The sequence below is a fragment of the Oncorhynchus keta genome, unplaced genomic scaffold (genome assembly GCF_023373465.1).
Source record: "Oncorhynchus keta strain PuntledgeMale-10-30-2019 unplaced genomic scaffold, Oket_V2 Un_contig_7836_pilon_pilon, whole genome shotgun sequence".
NCBI classification, from domain to species: Eukaryota; Metazoa; Chordata; class Actinopteri; order Salmoniformes; family Salmonidae; genus Oncorhynchus; species Oncorhynchus keta.
Window position 1 is genome coordinate 1 of NW_026289704.1, and position 21,376 is coordinate 21,376.

At 44.7% G+C, this 21,376-nt stretch overlaps 1 protein-coding gene across 1 annotated transcript in view; it reads left to right on the plus strand.

Annotated features, from left to right (window-relative positions):
- The first annotated feature begins 2,263 nt into the window (after window positions 1–2,263).
- Window positions 2,264–21,376, plus strand: part of LOC127926576 (ATP-binding cassette sub-family C member 12-like) — a 39,320-nt gene continuing 20,207 nt past the window's right edge. Inside the window, exons 1-4 of the mRNA XM_052512013.1 lie at window positions 2,264–2,439; window positions 10,827–11,053; window positions 14,723–14,725; window positions 19,710–19,899. Of these exons, the coding sequence (XP_052367973.1) occupies window positions 2,323–2,439; window positions 10,827–11,053; window positions 14,723–14,725; window positions 19,710–19,899 (537 nt within the window). The 5' untranslated portion in view covers window positions 2,264–2,322. The remainder of the gene's footprint in view (window positions 2,440–10,826; window positions 11,054–14,722; window positions 14,726–19,709; window positions 19,900–21,376) is intronic.

Genomic DNA, 21,376 nt, shown 5'->3' on the forward strand with positions numbered 1-21,376 from the left:
TGGAATACCAATTCATCACTCAAACCACTGGGAGAAATCCCCCTTACAATGATGATGATGAAGACCAATTCACCACTCAAACCACTGGGAGAAATCCCCCTTACAATGATGATGATGATGAAGACCAATTCACCACTCAAACCACTGGGAGAAATCCCCCTTACAATGATGATGATGAAGACCAATTCTTCACTCAAACCACTTGGAGAAATCCCCCTTACAATGACGATGATGAAGACCAATTCATCACTCAAACCACTTGGAGAAATCCCCCTTACAATGATGATGATGAAGACCAATTCACCACTCAAACCACTGGGAGAAATCCCCCTTACAATGATGATGATGAAGACCAATTCTTCACTCAAACCACTGGGAGAAATCCCCCTTACAATGACGATGATGAAGACCAATTCTTCACTCAAACCACTGGGAGAAATCCCCCTTACAATGACGATGATGAAGACCAATTCACCACTCAAACCACTGGGAGAAATCCCCCTTACAATGATGATGATGAAGAAGACCATTCACCACTCAAACCACTGGGAGAAATCCCCTTACAATGATGATGATGATGAAGACCAATTCACCACTCAAACCACTGGGAGAAATCCCCCTTACAATGATGATGATGATGAAGACCAATTCACCACTCAAACCACTTGGAGAAATCCCCCTTACAATGATGATGATGAAGACCAATTCTTCACTCAAACCACTTGGAGAAATCCCCCTTACAATGATGATGATGAAGACCAATTCTTCACTCAAACCACTGGGAGAAATCCCCCTTACAATGATGATGATGAAGACCAATTCATCACTCAAACCACTGGGAGAAATCCCCCTTACAATGATGATGATGAAGACCAATTCACCACTCAAACCACTGGGAGAAATCCCCCTTACAATGACGATGATGAAGACCAATTCATCACTCAAACCACTGGCTAAATCCCCCTTACAAGACGACGATGAAGACCAATTCACCACTCAAACCACTGGCTAAATCCCCCTTACAAGACGACGATGAAGACCAATTCACCACTCAAACCACTGGCTAAATCCCCCTTACAAGACGACGATGAAGACCAATTCACCACTCAAACCACTGGCTAAATCCCCCTTACAAGACGATGATGAAGACCAATTCTTCATTCAAACCACTTGTAGAAATCCCCCTTACAATGACGATGATGAAGACCAATTCACCACTCAAACCACTGGGAGAAATCCCCCTTACAATGATGATGATGAAGACCAATTCACCACTCAAACCACTTGGAGAAATCCCCCTTACAATGACGATGATGAAGACCAATTCATCACTCAAACCACTTGGAGAAATCCCCCTTACAAGACGATGATGAAGACCAATTCATCACTCAAACCACTTGGAGAAATCCCCCTTACAATGATGATGATGAAGACCAATTCATCACTCAAACCACTGGCAAAATCCCCCTTACAATGATGATGATGATGAAGACCAATTCATCACTCAAACCACTTGCGCAATCCCCCTTACAATGATGATGATGATGAAGACCAATTCACCACTCAAACCACTTGCGAAATCCCCCTTACAATGATGATGATGATGAAGACCAATTCATCACTCAAACCACTGGAGAAATCCCCCTTACAATGATGATGATGAAGACCAATTCACCACTCAAACCACTGGAGAAATCCCCCTTACAATGACGATGATGAAGACCAATTCACCACTCAAACCACTTGTAGAAATCCCCCTTACAATGACGATGATGAAGACCAATTCACCACTCAAACCACTGGGAGAAATCCCCCTTACAATGATGATGATGATGATTTTACCCAGATGAACTGAAACTCTAGTTAATCAGAAGACACCTGGGTGTTATTATTATTATGTTGTGGTATTACAATTTATTCACGGGAAACCTGGTAAAATGATGTTTTGTTTTGCTGCCGGCCGCTGAACGGCTCTGAATTCACTGTCAGCAAGCAGTCAGTACTGGCTTTCATTTGAAACGTCCCGAGATGTTGGACTCGACGACAGTTGCTATCTATTGGAGCGCTGCGATTGGTTTTCCTCAAAAATTCTCAATTGTATCAACAGTTTGTCCTATTTTAGCAGATCAGATTACATCTGTGGCTAGCACAAGTACAACATGTAACAGAACATTCTGCATATGTTTTTATAGACTAGTTAAAACATTATTAGTACCTGACACAGTAACTAACGGGCTCTTTAACGTGTGATTTCAGACAGCGAACGTGTCGAATTCCACCGCAGGGAACATCTCCCTGAACCCTGACCTGAGCTTCTACCAGATGATTTACGGCCTGGTGTTGGTGGCCATGCTGGTCTTCAGCTTCATCAAGGGCTACTCTTTCACCAAAGTCACGTTGCACGCATCCTCCAAGCTACACGACACCATGTTCAGAAACGTAACTACCACACACACAACACCACTGTTATCAATCACACTACCACACTACACCACTGTTATCAATCACACTACCACACTACACCACTGTTATCAATCACACTACCACACACACTACATCACTGTTATCAATCACAATACCACACTACACCACTGTTATCAATCACACTACCACACTACACCACTGTTATCAATCACACTACCACACACACAACACCACTGTTATCAATCACACTACCACACAACACCACTGTTATCAATCACACTACCACACAACACTACTGTTATCAATCACACTACCACACACACAACACCACTGTTATCAATCACACTACCACACTACACCACTGTTATCAATCACACTACCACACTACACCACTGTTATCAATCACACTACCACACTACACCACTGTTATCAATCACACTACCACACTACACCACTGTTATCAATCACACTACCACACTACACCACTGTTATCAATCACACTACCACACTACACCACTGTTATCAATCACACTACCACACTACACCACTGTTATCAATCACACTACCACACTACACCACTGTTATCAATCACACTACCACACTACACCACTGTTATCAATCACACTACCACACTACACCACTGTTATCAATCACACTACCACACAACACTACACCACTGTTATCAATCACACTACCACACTACACCACTGTTATCAATCACACTACCACACTACACCACTGTTATCAATCACACTACCACACAACACCACTGTTATCAATCACACTACCACACACACTACTGTTATCAATCACACTACCACACTACACCACTGTTATCAATCACACTACCACACTACACCACTGTTATCAATCACACTACCACACTACACCACTGTTATCAATCACACTACCACACTACACCACTGTTATCAATCACACTACCACACAACACCACTGTTATCAATCACACTACCACACAACACCACTGTTATCAATCACACTACCACACAACACCACTGTTATCAATCACACTACCACACAACACCACTGTTATCAATCACACTACCACACTACACCACTGTTATCAATCACACTACCCACACTACACCACTGTTATCAATCACACTACCACACTACACCACTGTTATCAATCACACTACCACACTACACCACTGTTATCAATCACACTACCACACTACACCACTGTTATCAATCACACTACCACACTACACCACTGTTATCAATCACACTACCACACTACACCACTGTTATCAATCACACTAACACACTACACTACTGTTATCAATCACACTACCACACTACACTACTGTTATCAATCACACTACCACACTACACCACTGTTATCAATCACACTACCACACTACACCACTGTTATCAATCACACTACACCACTGTTATCAATCACACTACCACACACACTACACCACTGTTATCAATCACACTACCACACAACACCACTGTTATCAATCACACTACCACACAACACCACTGTTATCAATCACACTACCACACTACACCACTGTTATCAATCACACTACCACACTACACCACTGTTATCAATCACACTACCACACAACACCACTGTTATCAATCACACTACCACACACACAACACCACTGTTATCAATCACACTACCACACAACACTACTGTTATCAATCACACTACCACACTACACCACTGTTATCAATCACACTACCACACTACACCACTGTTATCAATCACACTACCACACACACAACACCACTGTTATCAATCACACTACCACACAACACCACTGTTATCAATCACACTACCACACTACACCACTGTTATCAATCACACTACCACACAACACCACTGTTATCAATCACACTACCACACTACACCACTGTTATCAATCACACTACCACACTACACCACTGTTATCAATCACACTACCACACAACACCACTGTTATCAATCACACTACCACACTACACCACTGTTATCAATCACACTACCACACTACACCACTGTTATCAATCACACTACCACACTACACCACTGTTATCAATCACACTACCACACTACACCACTGTTATCAATCACACTACCACACAACACCACTGTTATCAATCACACTACCACACTACACCACTGTTATCAATCACACTACCACACTACACCACTGTTATCAATCACACTACCACACAACACCACTGTTATCAATCACACTACCACACTACACCACTGTTATCAATCACACTACCACACTACACCACTGTTATCAATCACACTACCACACTACACCACTGTTATCAATCACACTACCACACTACACCACTGTTATCAATCACACTACCACACTACACCACTGTTATCAATCACACTACCACACACAACACCACTGTTATCAATCACACTACCACACTACACCACTGTTATCAATCACACTACCACACTACACCACTGTTATCAATCACACTACCACACTACACCACTGTTATCAATCACACTACCACACAACACCACTGTTATCAATCACACTACCACACTACACCACTGTTATCAATCACACTACCACACTACACCACTGTTATCAATCACACTACCACACTACACCACTGTTATCAATCACACTACCACACTACACCACTGTTATCAATCACACTACCACACACACAACACTGTTATCAATCACACTACCACACTACACCACTGTTATCAATCACACTACCACACAACACCACTGTTATCAATCACACTACCACACAACACCACTGTTATCAATCACACTACCACACTACACCACTGTTATCAATCACACTACCACACACACAACACCACTGTTATCAATCACACTACCACACTACACCACTGTTATCAATCACACTACCACACTACACCACTGTTATCAATCACACTACCACACACTACACCACTGTTATCAATCACACTACCACACACTACACCACTGTTATCAATCACAATACCACACACTACACCACTGTTATCAATCACACTACCACACTACACCACTGTTATCAATCACACTACCACACAACACCACTGTTATCAATCACACTACCACACAACACCACTGTTATCAATCACACTACCACACAACACCACTGTTATCAATCACACTACCACACAACACCACTGTTATCAATCACACTACCACACCACTACACCACTGTTATCAATCACACTACCACACAACACCACTGTTATCAATCACACTACCACACAACACCACTGTTATCAATCACACTACCACACTACACCACTGTTATCAATCACACTACCACACACACTACACCACTGTTATCAATCACACTACCACACTACACCACTGTTATCAATCACACTACCACACTACACCACTGTTATCAATCACACTACCACACTACACCACTGTTATCAATCACACTACCACACTACACCACTGTTATCAATCACACTACCACACTACACCACTGTTATCAATCACACTACCACACAACACCACTGTTATCAATCACACTACCACACACACAACACCACTGTTATCAATCACACTACCTCACTACACCACTGTTATCAATCACACTACCACACAACACCACTGTTATCAATCACACTACCACACTACACCACTGTTATCAATCACACTACCACACTACACCACTGTTATCAATCACACTACCACACTACACCACTGTTATCAATCACACTACCACACACACACTGTTATCAATCACACTACCACACAACACCACTGTTATCAATCACACTACCACACAACACCACTGTTATCAATCACACTACCACACAACACCACTGTTATCAATCACACTACCACACAACACCACTGTTATCAATCACACTACCACACTACACCACTGTTTCAATCAATACCACACACAACACACTGTTATCAATCACACTACCACACACAACACCACTGTTATCAATCACACTACCACACTACACCACTGTTATCAATCACACTACCACACAACACCACTGTTATCAATCACACTACCACACTACACCACTGTTATCAATCACACTACCACACTACACCACTGTTATCAATCACACTACCACACTACACCACTGTTATCAATCACACTACCACACTACACCACTGTTATCAATCACACTACCACACAACACCACTGTTATCAATCACACTACCACACAACACCACTGTTATCAATCACACTACCACACTACACCACTGTTATCAATCACACTACCACACTACACCACTGTTATCAATCACACTACCACACTACACCACTGTTATCAATCACACTACCACTACACCACTGTTATCAATCACACTACCACTACACCACTGTTATCAATCACACTACCACACTACACCACTGTTATCAACACTACACCACTGTTATCAATCACACTACCACACTACACCACTGTTATCAATCACACTACCACACTACACCACTGTTATCAATCACACTACCACACTACACCACTGTTATCAATCACACTACCACACTACACCACTGTTATCAATCACACTACCACACAACACCACTGTTATCAATCACACTACCACACTACACCACTGTTATCAATCACACTACCACACACACAACACCACTGTTATCAATCACACTACCACACTACACCACTGTTATCAATCACACTACCACACTACACCACTGTTATCAATCACACTACCACACTACACCACTGTTTCAATCACACACCACATCACCACTATCAATCACACTACCACACAACACCACTGTTATCAATCACACTACCACACAACACCACTGTTATCAATCACACTACCACACTACACCACTGTTATCAATCACACTACCACACTACACCACTGTTATCAATCACACTACCACACAACACCACTGTTATCAATCACACTACCACACTACACCACTGTTATCAATCACACTACCACACTACACCACTGTTATCAATCACACTACCACACAACACCACTGTTATCAATCACACTACCACACACACAACACCACTGTTATCAATCACACTACCACACTACACCACTGTTATCAATCACACTACCACACTACACCACTGTTATCAATCACACTACCACACTACACCACTGTTATCAATCAATCACACTACTGTTATCATCACTACCACACTACACCACTGTTATCAATCACACTACCACACTACACCACTGTTATCAATCACACTACCACACAACACCACTGTTATCAATCACACTACCACACAACACCACTGTTATCAATCACACTACCACACAACACCACTGTTATCAATCACACTACCACACTACACCACTGTTATCAATCACACTACCACACTACACCACTGTTATCAATCACACTACCACACTACACCACTGTTATCAATCACACTACCACACTACACCACTGTTATCAATCACACTACCACACAACACCACTGTTATCAATCACACTACCACACAACACCACTGTTATCAATCAACTACCACACAACACCACTGTTATCAACACACACACTACACCACTGTTATCAATCACACTACCACACTACACCACTGTTATCAATCACACTACCACACTACACCACTGTTATCAATCACACTACCACACTACACCACTGTTATCAATCACACTACCACACTACACCACTGTTATCAATCACACTACCACACTACACTACTGTTATCAATCACACTACCACACTACACCACTGTTATCAATCACACTACCACACAACACCACTGTTATCAATCACACTACCACACAACACCACTCTTGTCAATTGTATTGAAAAGGACGAGGGAGAGGGACAGTGAGGGATGATCACCAAACGTTATTGATGAGGAATTCCATAGCATTGAATCTTGGAAGAGGAGAGGGGAGAGGGGACATCCCTGTCTTGTTCCACAACAAATAGCTGGGTTGGTGTTGTACCTTTACGTTGGGATATAAAGAACCGTATACACCCTGGACTGTCTGGGGTTCAGACCCTGGGCAACCCCATGAGTCATGCTACTTTACATATTAGCAGTGGATAGGTCTCTGAAGATATACACTACTATTCAAAAGTTTTGGGGTCACTTAGAAATTTCCTTTGTTTTTGAAAGAAAAGCCATTGGCCATTTTGAGCCTGTAATCGAACCCACAAAATGCTGATGCTCCAGATACTCAACTAGTCTAAAGAAGGCCAGTTTTATTGCTTCTTTAATCAGAACAACAGCTTTCAGCTGTGCTAACGTAATTGCGAAAGGGTTTTCTAATGATCAATTAGCCTTTTAAAATGATAAACTTGGATTAGCTAACACAATGTACCATTGGAACACAGGAATAGTGGTTGCTGATAATAGATATTCCATTAAAAATCAGCCGTTTCCAGCTACAATAGTCATTTAAAACATGAATGTCTACACTGTATTTATGATCAATTTGATGTTATTTTACTGGACCAAAGAAATGTGCTTTGTCTTTAAAAAAACAAGGACATTTCTAAGTGACCCCAAACTTTTGAACGGTAGTGTATGTCATAAAGCTCTTCCAGTAGCGTTGTGTTTCATCAATCCTCTCATCACCCTAACCCCTGGGTCCTGTCCTCTCATCACCCTAACCCTATCCCCTGGGTCCTGTCCTCTCATCACCCTAACCCTATCCCCTGGGTCCTGTCCTCTCATCACCCTAACCCTATCCCCTGGGTCCTGTCCTCTCATCACCCTATCCCTATCCCCTGGGTCCTGTCCTCTCATCACCCTTACCCTAACCCTATCCCCTGGGTCCTGTCCTCTCATCACCCTAACCCTAACCCTATCCCCTGGGTCCTGTCCTCTCATCACCCTAATCCCTATCCCCTGGGTCCTGTCCTCTCATCACCCTATCACTATCCCCTGGGTCCTGTCTCTCATCATCACCCTATCCCCTGGGTCCTGTCCTCTCATCACCCTAACCCCTGGGTCCTGTCGTCTCATCACCCTAACCCTATCCCCTGGGTCCTGTCCTCTCATCACCCTATCCCTATCCCCTGGGTCCTGTCCTCTCATCACCCTAACCCTATCCCCTGGGTCCTGTCCTCTCATCACCCTATCCCTATCCCCTGGGTCCTGTCCTCTCATCACCCTATCCCCTGGGTCCTGTCCTCTCATCACCCTAACCCCTGGGTCCTGTCCTCTCATCACCCTAACCCTATCCCCTGGGTCCTGTCCTCTCATCACCCTAACCCTATCCCCTGGGTCCTGTCCTCTCATCACCCTATCCCCTGGGTCCTGTCCTCTCATCACCCTAACCCCTGGGTCCTGTCCTCTCATCACCCTAACCCTATCCCCTGGGTCCTGTCCTCTCATCACCCTATCCCTATCCCCTGGGTCCTGTCCTCTCATCACCCTAACCCTATCCCCTGGGTCCTGTCCTCTCATCACCCTATCCCTATCCCCTGGGTCCTGTCCTCTCATCACCCTATCCCCTGGGTCCTGTCCTCTCATCACCCTATCCCCTGGGTCCTGTCCTCTCATCACCCTAACCCTATCCCCTGGGTCCTGTCCTCTCATCACCCTAACCCTATCCCCTGGGTCCTGTCCTCTCATCACCCTAACCCTATCCCCTGGGTCCTGTCCTCTCATCACCCTATCCCTATCCCCTGGGTCCTGTCCTCTCATCACCCTAACCCTATCCCCTGGGTCCTGTCCTCTCATCACCCTATCCCCTGGGTCCTGTCCTCTCATCACCCTAACCCTATCCCCTGGGTCCTGTCCTCTCATCACCCTATCCCTATCCCCTGGGTCCTGTCCTCTCATCACCCTAACCCTATCCCCTGGGTCCTGTCCTCTCATCACCCTAACCCTATCCCCTGGGTCCTGTCCTCTCATCACCCTAACCCTATCCCCTGGGTCCTGTCCTCTCATCACCCTAACCCTATCCCCTGGGTCCTGTCCTCTCATCACCCTAACCCTATCCCCTGGGTCCTGTCCTCTCATCACCCTAACCCTATCCCCTGGGTCCTGTCCTCTCATCACCCTAACCCTATCCCCTGGGTCCTGTCCTCTCATCACCCTAACCCTATCCCCTGGGTCCTGTCCTCTCATCACCCTAACCCTATCCCCTGGGTCCTGTCCTCTCATCACCCTAACCCTATCCCCTGGGTCCTGTCCTCTCATCACCCTAACCCTATCCCCTGGGTCCTGTCCTCTCATCACCCTAACCCTATCCCCTGGGTCCTGTCCTCTCATCACCCTATCCCCTGGGTCCTGTCCTCTCATCACCCTATCCCCTGGGTCCTGTCCTCTCATCACCCTAACCCTATCCCCTGGGTCCTGTCCTCTCATCACCCTAACCCTATCCCCTGGGTCCTGTCCTCTCATCACCCTAACCCTATCCCCTGGGTCCTGTCCTCTCATCACCCTAACCCTATCCCCTGGGTCCTGTCTGTGTCGTAGATCCTGAACAGCCCCATGAGTTTCTTTGACACTACCCCAACGGGCCGTATGGTGAACCGTTTTTCCAAGGACCAGGATGAGGTGGACACCATGCTGCCCTTCAACATGGAGAACTTCCTGCAGTTCAGCCTGATGGTCACCTACACCATCGTCACCATCTCGGCCGTGTTCCCTCCCCTACTCATCGCCATCACGCTGCTGGGAGCCATCTTTACACTCATACTCTAGTGAGTCAACCGGCATCTTTACACTCATACTCTAGTGAGTCAACCGGCATCTTTACACTCATACTCTAGTGAGTCAACCGGCATCTTTACACTCATACTCTAGTGAGTCAACTGGCATCTTTACACTCATACTCTAGTGAGTCAACCGGCATCTTTACACTCATACTCTAGTGAGTCAACCGGCATCTTTACACTCATACTCTAGTGAGTCAACTGGCATCTTTACACTCATACTCTAGTGAGTCAACCGGCATCTTTACACTCATACTCTAGTGAGTCAACCGGCATCTTCACACTCATACTCTAGTGAGTCAACCGGCATCTTTACACTCATACTCTAGTGAGTCAACCGGCATCTTTACACTCATACTCTAGTGAGTCAACCGGCATCTTTACACTCATACTCTAGTGAGTCAACCGGCATCTTTACACTCATACTCTAGTGAGTCAACCGGCATCTTTACACTCATATCTTTCTAGTGAGTCAACCGGCATCTTTACACTCATACTCTAGTGAGTCAACCGGCATCTTTACACTCATACTCTAGTGAGTCAACCGGCATCTTTACACTCATACTCTAGTGAGTCAACCGGCATCTTTACACTCATACTCTAGTGAGTCAACCGGCATCTTTACACTCATACTCTAGTGAGTCAACCGGCATCTTCACACTCATACTCTAGTGAGTCAACCGGCATCTTCACACTCATACTCTAGTGAGTCAACCGGCATCTTCACACTCATACTCTAGTGAGTCAACCGGCATCTTTACACTCATACTCTAGTGAGTCAACCGGCATCTTTACACTCATACTCTAGTGAGTCAACCGGCATCTTCACACTCATACTCTAGTGAGTCAACTGGCATCTTTACACTCATACTCTAGTGAGTCAACCGGCATCTTTACACTCATACTCTAGTGAGTCAACCGGCATCTTTACACTCATACTCTAGTGAGTCAACCGGCATCTTTACACTCATACTCTAGTGAGTCAACCGGCATCTTCACACTCATACTCTAGTGAGTCAACCGGCATCTTCACACTCATACTCTAGTGAGTCAACCGGCATCTTTACACTCATACTCTAGTGAGTCAACCGGCATCTTCACACTCATACTCTAGTGAGTCAACCGGCATCTTTACACTCATACTCTAGTGAGTCAACCGGCATCTTCACACTCATACTCTAGTGAGTCAACCGGCATCTTTACACTCATACTCTAGTGAGTCAACCGGCATCTTTACACTCATACTCTAGTGAGTCAACCGGCATCTTCACACTCATACTCTAGTGAGTCAACCGGCATCTTACACTCATACTCTAGTGAGTCAACCGGCATCTTTACACTCATACTCTAGTGAGTCAACCGGCATCTTTACACTCATACTCTAGTGAGTCAACCGGCATCTTTACACTCATACTCTAGTGAGTCAACCGGCATCTTTACACTCATACTCTAGTGAGTCAACCGGCATCTTTACACTCATACTCTAGTGAGTCAACCGGCATCTTTACACTCATACTCTAGTGAGTCAACCGGCATCTTTACACTCATACTCTAGTGAGTCAACCGGCATCTTTACACTCATACTCTAGTGAGTCAACCGGCATCTTACACTCATACTCTAGTGAGTCAACCGGCATCTTTACACTCATACTCTAGTGAGTCAACCGGCATCTTTACACTCATACTCTAGTGAGTCAACCGGCATCTTTACACTCATACTCTAGTGAGTCAACCGGCATCTTTACACTCATACTCTAGTGAGTCAACCGGCATCTTTACACTCATACTCTAGTGAGTCAACCGGCATCTTTACACTCATACTCTAGTGAGTCAACCGGCATCTTTACACTCATACTCTAGTGAGTCAACCGGCATCTTTACACTCATACTCTAGTGAGTCAACCGGCATCTTTACACTCATACTCTAGTGAGTCAACCGGCATCTTTACACTCATACTCTAGTGAGTCAACCGGCATCTTTACACTCATACTCTAGTGAGTCAACCGGCATCTTCACACTCATACTCTAGTGAGTCAACCGGCATCTTTACACTCATACTCTAGTGAGTCAACCGGCATCTTTACACTCATACTCTAGTGAGTCAACCGGCATCTTCACACTCATACTCTAGTGAGTCAACCGGCATCTTTACACTCATACTCTAGTGAGTCAACCGGCATCTTTACACTCATACTCTAGTGAGTCAACCGGCATCTTTACACTCATACTCTAGTGAGTCAACCGGCATCTTAACACTCATACTCTAGTGAGTCAACCGGCATCTTTACACTCATACTCTAGTGAGTCAATTGTCATCTTTACACTTTACTCTAGTGAGTCAACTGGCATCTTTACACTCATACTCTAGTGAGTCAACCGGCATCTTCACACTCATACTCTAGTGAGTCAACCGGCATCTTCATACTCATACTCTAGTGAGTCAACCGGCATCTTTACAGTTTACCCAGTGAGTCAATTGGCATTTTCATTTACATCCAGGGTGACATACAGTCAGCTTGGTCATTTACCCAGGGTGACATACTGTCAGTTTGGTCATTTACCCAGGGTGACATACTGTCAGTTTGGTCATTTACCCAGGGTGACATGCTATCAGTTTGGTCATTTACCCAGGGTGACATACAGTCAGCTTGGTCATTTACCCAGGGTGACATACTGTCAGTTTGGTCATTTACCCAGGGTGACATGCAATCAGTTTGGTCATTTACCCAGGGTGACATGCAATCAGTTTGGTCATTTACCCAGGGTGACATGCAATCAGTTTGGTAATTTACCCAGGGTGACATATTGTCAGTTTGGTCATTTACCCAGGGTGACATACTGTCAGTTTGGTCATTTACCCAGGGTGACATACTGTCAGTTTGGTCATTTACCCAGGGTGACATACTGTCAGTTTGGTCATTTACCCAGGGTGACATACTGTCAGTTTGGTCATTTACCCAGGGTGACATACTGTCAGTTTGGTCATTTACCCAGGGTGACATACTGTCAGTTTGGTCATTTACCCAGGGTGACATACTGTCAGTTTGGTCATTTACCCAGGGTGACATACTGTCAGTTTGGTCATTTACCCAGGGTGACATACTGTCAGTTTGGTCATTTACCCAGGGTGACATACTGTCAGTTTGGTCATTTACCCAGGGTGACATACTGTCAGTTTGGTCATTTACCCAGGGTGACATACTGTCAGTTTGGTCATTTACCCAGGGTGACATACTGTCAGTTTGGTCATTTACCCAGGGTGACATACTGTCAGTTCTGAGTCCTGTGTGTTCTGAGTCCTGTGTGTTGTGTTCTGAGTCCTGTGTGTTCTGAGTCCTGTGTGTTGTGTTCTGAGTCCTGTGTGTTGTGTTCTGAGTCCTGTGTGTGTGTTCTGAGTCCTGTGTTGTGTTCTGAGTCCTGTGTGTTCTGAGTCCTGTGTGTGTGTTCTGAGTCCTGTGTGTGTGTTCTGAGTCCTGTGTTCTGAGTCCTGTGTGTTCTGAGTCCTGTATGTTCTGAGTCCTGTGTGTTCTGAGTCCTGTGTGTTGTGTTCTGAGTCCTGTGTGGTGTGTTCTGAGTCCTGTGTGTGTGTTCTGAGTCCTGTGTGGTGTGTTCTGAGTCCTGTGATGTGTTCTGAGTCCTGTGTGGTGTGTTCTGAGTCTGTGTGTGTGTTCTGAGTGTGGTGTGTTCTGAGTCCTGTGTGGTGTGTTCTGAGTCCTGTGTGTGTGTTCTGAGTCCTGTGTGTGTGTTCTGAGTCCTGTGTGGTGTGTTCTGAGTCCTGTGTGGTGTGTTCTGAGTCCTGTGGTGTGTTCTGAGTCCTGTGTGTGTTCTGAGTCCTGTGTTCTGAGTCCTGTGTGTGTTGTGTGTTCTGAGTCCTGTGTGTTGTGTTCTGAGTCCTGTGTGTGTGTTCTGAGTCCTGTGTGTGTTCTGAGTCCTGTGTTCTGAGTCCTGTGTGTTCTGAGTCCTGTGTGGTGTGTTCTGAGTCCTGTGTGGTGTGTTCTGAGTCCTGTGTGGTGTGTTCTGAGTCCTGTGTGTTCTGAGTCCTGTGCGCCTACAACAAGAGAGAGCAGTACATCCAGCAGTAAGACATGTCTCCTAACCCTGACCCTGACCCTAACCCTGAACCTGACCCTGACCCTGACCCTGACCCTAACCCTGACCCTGACCCTAACATTGACCCTGACCCTGACCCTGACCCTAACCCTGACCCTGACCCTGACCCTACAACAAGAGAGAGCAGTACATCCAGCAGTAAGACATGTCTCCTAACCCTGACCCTGACCCTAACCCTGACCCTAACCCTGACCCTGACCCTAACCCTGACCCTAACCCTGACCCTAACCCTGACCTGACCCTGACCCTGACCCTGACCCTAACCCTGACCCTAACCCTGACCCTAACCCTAACCCTGACCCTGACCCTAAAATAAATATACTTATTATATCACATATTTTCATTCCAACAATGCAGACAGATCCTAGTTAAGACATACATTCCAACAATGCAGACAGATCCTAGTTAAAACATACATTCCAACCATGCAGACAGATCCTAGTTAAAACATACACTCCAACCATGCAGACAGATCCTAGTTAAAACATACATTCCAACCATGCAGACAGATCCTAGTTAAAACATACATTCCAACCATGCAGACAGATCCTAGTTAAACATACACTCCAACCATGCAGACAGATCCTAGTTAAAACATACATTCCAACCATGCAGACAGATCCTAGTTAAAACATACATTCCAATAATGCAGACAGATCCTAGTTAAAACATACATTCCAACAATGCAGACAGATCCTAGTTAAAACATACACTCCAACAATGCAGACAGATCCTAGTTAAACATACATTCCAACAATGCAGACAGATCCTAGTTAAAACATACATTCCAACAATGCAGACAGATCCTAGTTAAAACATACATTCCAACCATGCAGACAGATCCTAGTTAAAACATACATTCCAACCATGCAGACAGATCCTAGTTAAAACATACATTCCAATAATGCAGACAGATCCTAGTTAAAACATACATTCACAATGCAGACAACAATGCAGACAGATACTAGTTAAACATACACTCCAACAATGCAGACAGATCCTAGTTAAAACATACATTCCAACAATGCAGACAGATCCTAGTTAAAACATACATTCCAACAATGCAGACAGATCCTAGTTAAAACATACATTCCAACCATGCAGACAGATCCTAGTTAAAACATACATTCCAACCATGCAGACAGATCCTAGTTAAAACATACATTCCAATAATGCAGACAGATCCTAGTTAAAACATACATTCCAACAATGCAGACAGATACTAGTTAAACATACACTCCAACAATGCAGACAGATACTAGTTAAACATACACTCCAACAATGCAGACAGATCCTAGTTAAAACATACATTCCAACAATGCAGACAGATCCTAGTTAAAACATACATTCCAACCATGCAGACAGATCCTAGTTAAAACATACATTCCAACAATGCAGACAGATCCTAGTTAAAACATACATTCCAACAATGCAGACAGATCCTAGTTAAAACATACATTCCAACAATGCAGACAGATCCTAGTTAAAACATACACTCCAGCCATGCAGACAGATCCTAGTTAAAACATACATTCCAACAATGCAGACAGATCCTAGTTAAAACATACATTCCAACAATGCAGACAGATCCTAGTTAAAACATACATTCCAACCATGCAGACAGATCCTAGTTAAAACATACATTCCAACCATGCAGACAGATCCTAGTTAAAACATACATTCCAACCATGCAGACAGATCCTAGTTAAAACATACATTCCAACCATGCAGACAGATCCTAGTTAAAACATACATTCCAACCATGCAGACAGATCCTAGTTAAAACATACATTCCAACCATGCAGACAGATCCTAGTTAAAACATACATTCCAACAATGCAGACAGATCCTAGTTAAAACATACATTCCAACCATGCAGACAGATCCTAGTTAAAACATACATTCCAACCATGCAGACAGATCCTAGTTAAAACATACATTCCAACAATGCAGACAGATCCTAGTTAAAACAAGTTTTTGAAACACTGTCAATTTTGCAGGTTTTCCTAATTACAAAGCATGTAGAGGTCTGTAATTTTTATCACAGGTACACTTCAACTGCGAGAGACGGAATCTAAAACAAAAATCCAGAAAATCACATTGTATGATGTTTAAGTAATTAATTTGCATTTTATTGCATGACATAAGTATTTGATCACCTACCAACTAGTAAGAATTCCGGCTCTCACAGACCTGTTCGTTTTTCTATAAGAAGCCCTCCTGTTCTCCACTCATGACCATGGTGTCCTCTACCTGGGGAAATAACTTGGTATGACCAGGGTGTCATCTACCTGGGGAAATAACTTGGTCTGACCAGGGTGTCCTCTACCTGGGGGAAATAACTTGGTCTGACCAGGGTGTCCTCTACCTGGGGAAATAACTTGGTCTGACCAGGGTTTCATCTACCTGGGGAAATAACTTGGTCTGACCAGGGTGTCCTCTACCTGGGGAAATAACTTGGTCTGACCAGGGTGTCCTCTACCTGGGGAAATAACTTGGTCTGACCAGGGTTTCCTCTACCTGGGGAAATAACTTGGTCTGACCAGGGTGTCCTCTACCTGGGGAAATAACTTGGTCTGACCAGGGTGTCCTCTACCTGGGGGAAATAACTTGGTCTGACCAGGGTGTCCTCTACCTGGGGGATATAACTTGGTATGACCAGGGTGTCCTCTACCTGGGGGAAATAACTTGGTCTGACCAGGGTTTCATCTACCTGGGGGAAATAACTTGGTATGACCAGGGTGTCATCTACCTGGGGAAATAACTTGGTATGACCAGGGTGTCCTCTACCTGGGGAAATAACTTGGTCTGACCAAGGTGTCCTCTACCTGGGGAAATAACTTGGTCTGACCAGGGTTTCCTCTACCTGGGGAAATAACTTGGTCTGACCAGGGTTTCCTCTACCTGGGGAAATAACTTGGTCTGACCAGGGTGTCCTCTACCTGGGGATATAACTTGGTCTGACCAGGGTTTCATCTACTGGGGGAAATAACTTGGTCTGACCAGGGTGTCCTCTACCTGGGGAAATAACTTGGTCTGACCAGGGTGTCCTCTACCTGGGGAAATAACTTGGTCTGACCAGGGTGTCCTCTACCTGGGGAAATAACTTGGTCTGACCAGGGTTTCATCTACCTGGGGAAATAACTTGGTCTGACCAGGGTGTCCTCTACCTGGGGAAATAACTTGGTCTGACCAGGGTGTCCTCTACCTGGGGAAATAACTTGGTCTGACCAGGGTTTCCTCTACCTGGGGAAATAACTTGGTCTGACCAGGGTTTCCTCTACCTGGGGAAATAACTTGGTCTGACCAGGGTTTCATCTACCTGGGGAAATAACTTGGTCTGACCAGGGTGTCCTCTACCTGGGGAAATAACTTGGTCTGACCAGGGTGTCCTCTACCTGGGGAAATAACTTGGTCTGACCAGGGTTTCATCTACCTGGGGAAATAACTTGGTCTGACCAGGGTGTCCTCTACCTGGGGAAATAACTTGGTCTGACCAGGGTGTCCTCTACCTGGGGAAATAACTTGGTCTGACCAGGGTGTCCTCTACCTGGGGGAAATATCTTGGTCTGACCAGGGTGTCCTCTACCTGGGGAAATAACTTGGTCTGACCAGGGTTTCATCTACCTGGGGAAATAACTTGGTCTGACCAGGGTGTCATCTACCTGGGGAAATAACTTGGTCTGACCAGGGTGTCCTCTACCTGGGGAAATAACTTGGTCTGACCAGGGTGTCCTCTACCTGGGGAAATAACTTGGTCTGACCAGGGTTTCCTCTACCTGGGGAAATAACTTGGTCTGACCAGGGTTTCCTCTACCTGGGGAAATAACTTGGTCTGACCAGGGTGTCCTCTACCTGGGGAAATAACTTGGTCTGACCAGGGTTTCCTCTACTGGGGAAATAACTTGGTCTGACCAGGGTTTCCTCTACCTGGGGAAATAACTTGGTCTGACCAGGGTGTCCTCTACCTGGGGAAATAACTTGGTCTGACCAGGGTTTCCTCTACCTGGGGAAATAACTTGGTCTGACCAGGGTTTCCTCTACCTGGGGAAATAACTTGGTATGACCAGGGTTTCATCTACCTGGGGAAATAACTTGGTCTGACCAGGGTGTCCTCTACCTGGGGAAATAACTTGGTCTGACCAGGGTGTCCTCTACCTGGGGAAATAACTTGGTCTGACCAGGGTGTCCTCTACCTGGGGAAATAACTTGGTCTGACCAGGGTTTCATCTACCTGGGGGAATAACTTGGTCTGACCAGGGTGTCCTCTACCTGGGGAATAACTTGGTCTGACCAGGGTGTCCTCTACCTGGGGAAAATAACTTGGTCTGACCAGGGTTTCATCTACCTGGGGAAATAACTTGGTCTGACCAGGGTTTCCTCTACCTGGGGAAATAACTTGGTCTGACCATGGTGTCCTCTACCTGGGGAAATAACTTGGTCTGACCAGGGTTTCCTCTACCTGGGGAAATAACTCAAATGAATGAAGATTAAAAATAATGACAGTCAACACCGTTGTGCATTGTTCTCCAGATTTAAGGAGATGAGTGACAACAACTCCAACCACTTCCTGTTGTTTAACTGTGGGACACGCTGGCTGTCCTTCTGGCTGGACTTTCTGTCTGCCTCAGTCACTCTGCTGGTGGCTCTGTTCGTGGTGCTCAGTTCTCCTGATACCATCAGCCCTGCTATGAAGGGCCTGGCGCTGTCATACACCATACAGGTAGAGTCTAATACACTGTACAGGTAGAGTCTAATACACCATACAGGTAGAGTCTAATGTAGAGTCTAATACACCATACAGGTAGAGTCTAATGTAGAGTCTAATACTCCATACAGGTAGAGTCTAATGTAGAGTCTAATACACCATACAGGTAGAGTCTAATACACCATACAGGTAGAGTCTAATACACCATACAGGTAGAGTCTAATACACCATACAGGTAGAGTCTAATACTCCATACAGGTAGAGTCTAATACTCCATACAGGTAGAGTCTAATACACCATACAGGTAGAGTCTAATACACCATACAGGTAGAGTCTAATACACCATACAGGTAGAGTCTAATACACCATACAGGTAGAGTCTAATACACCATACAGGTAGTCTAATACACCATACAGGTCTAATACAGGTAGTCATACTCCCATAGACAGGTAGAGTCTAATACACCATACAGGTAGAGTCTAATACACCATACAGGTAGAGTCTAATACACCATACAGGTAGAGTCTAATGTAGAGTCTAATACTCCATACAGGTAGAGTCTAATACACCATACAGGTAGAGTCTAATACACCATACAGGTAGAGTCTAATACACCATACAGGTAGAGTCTAATACACCATACAGGTAGAGTCTAATACACCATACAGGTAGAGTCTAATACTCCATACAGGTAGAGTCTAATACACCATACAGGTAGAGTCTAATACACCATACAGGTAGAGTCTAATACACCATACAGGTAGAGTCTAATACACCATACAGGTAGAGTCTAATACACCATACAGGTAGAGTCTAATGTAGAGTCTAATACACCATACAGGTAGAGTCTAATACTCCATACAGGTAGAGTCTAATGTAGAGTCTAATACACCATACAGGTAGAGTCTAATGTAGAGTCTAATACTCCATACAGGTAGAGTCTAATACTCCATACAGGTAGAGTCTAATGTAGAGTCTAATACACCATACAGGTAGAGTCTAATGTAGAGTCTAATACTCCATACAGGTAGAGTCTAATACTCCATACAGGTAGAGTCTAATACACCATACAGGTAGAGTCTAATACTCCATACAGGTAGAGTCTAATACTCCATACAGGTAGAGTCTAATACACCATACAGGTAGAGTCTAATGTAGAGTCTAATAATACAGGTAGAGTCTAATACACCATACAGGTAGAGTCTAATACACCATACAGGTAGAGTCTAATACACCATACAGGTAGAGTCTAATACACCATACAGGTAGAGTCTAATACACCATACAGGTAGAGTCTAATACACCATACAGGTAGAGTCTAATGTAGAGTCTAATACTCCATACAGGTAGAGTCTAATACACCATACAGGTAGAGTCTAATGTAGAGTCTAATACTCCATACAGGTAGAGTCTAATACTCCATACAGGTAGAGTCTAATACACCATACAGGTAGAGTCTAATACACCATACAGGTAGAGTCTAATACACCA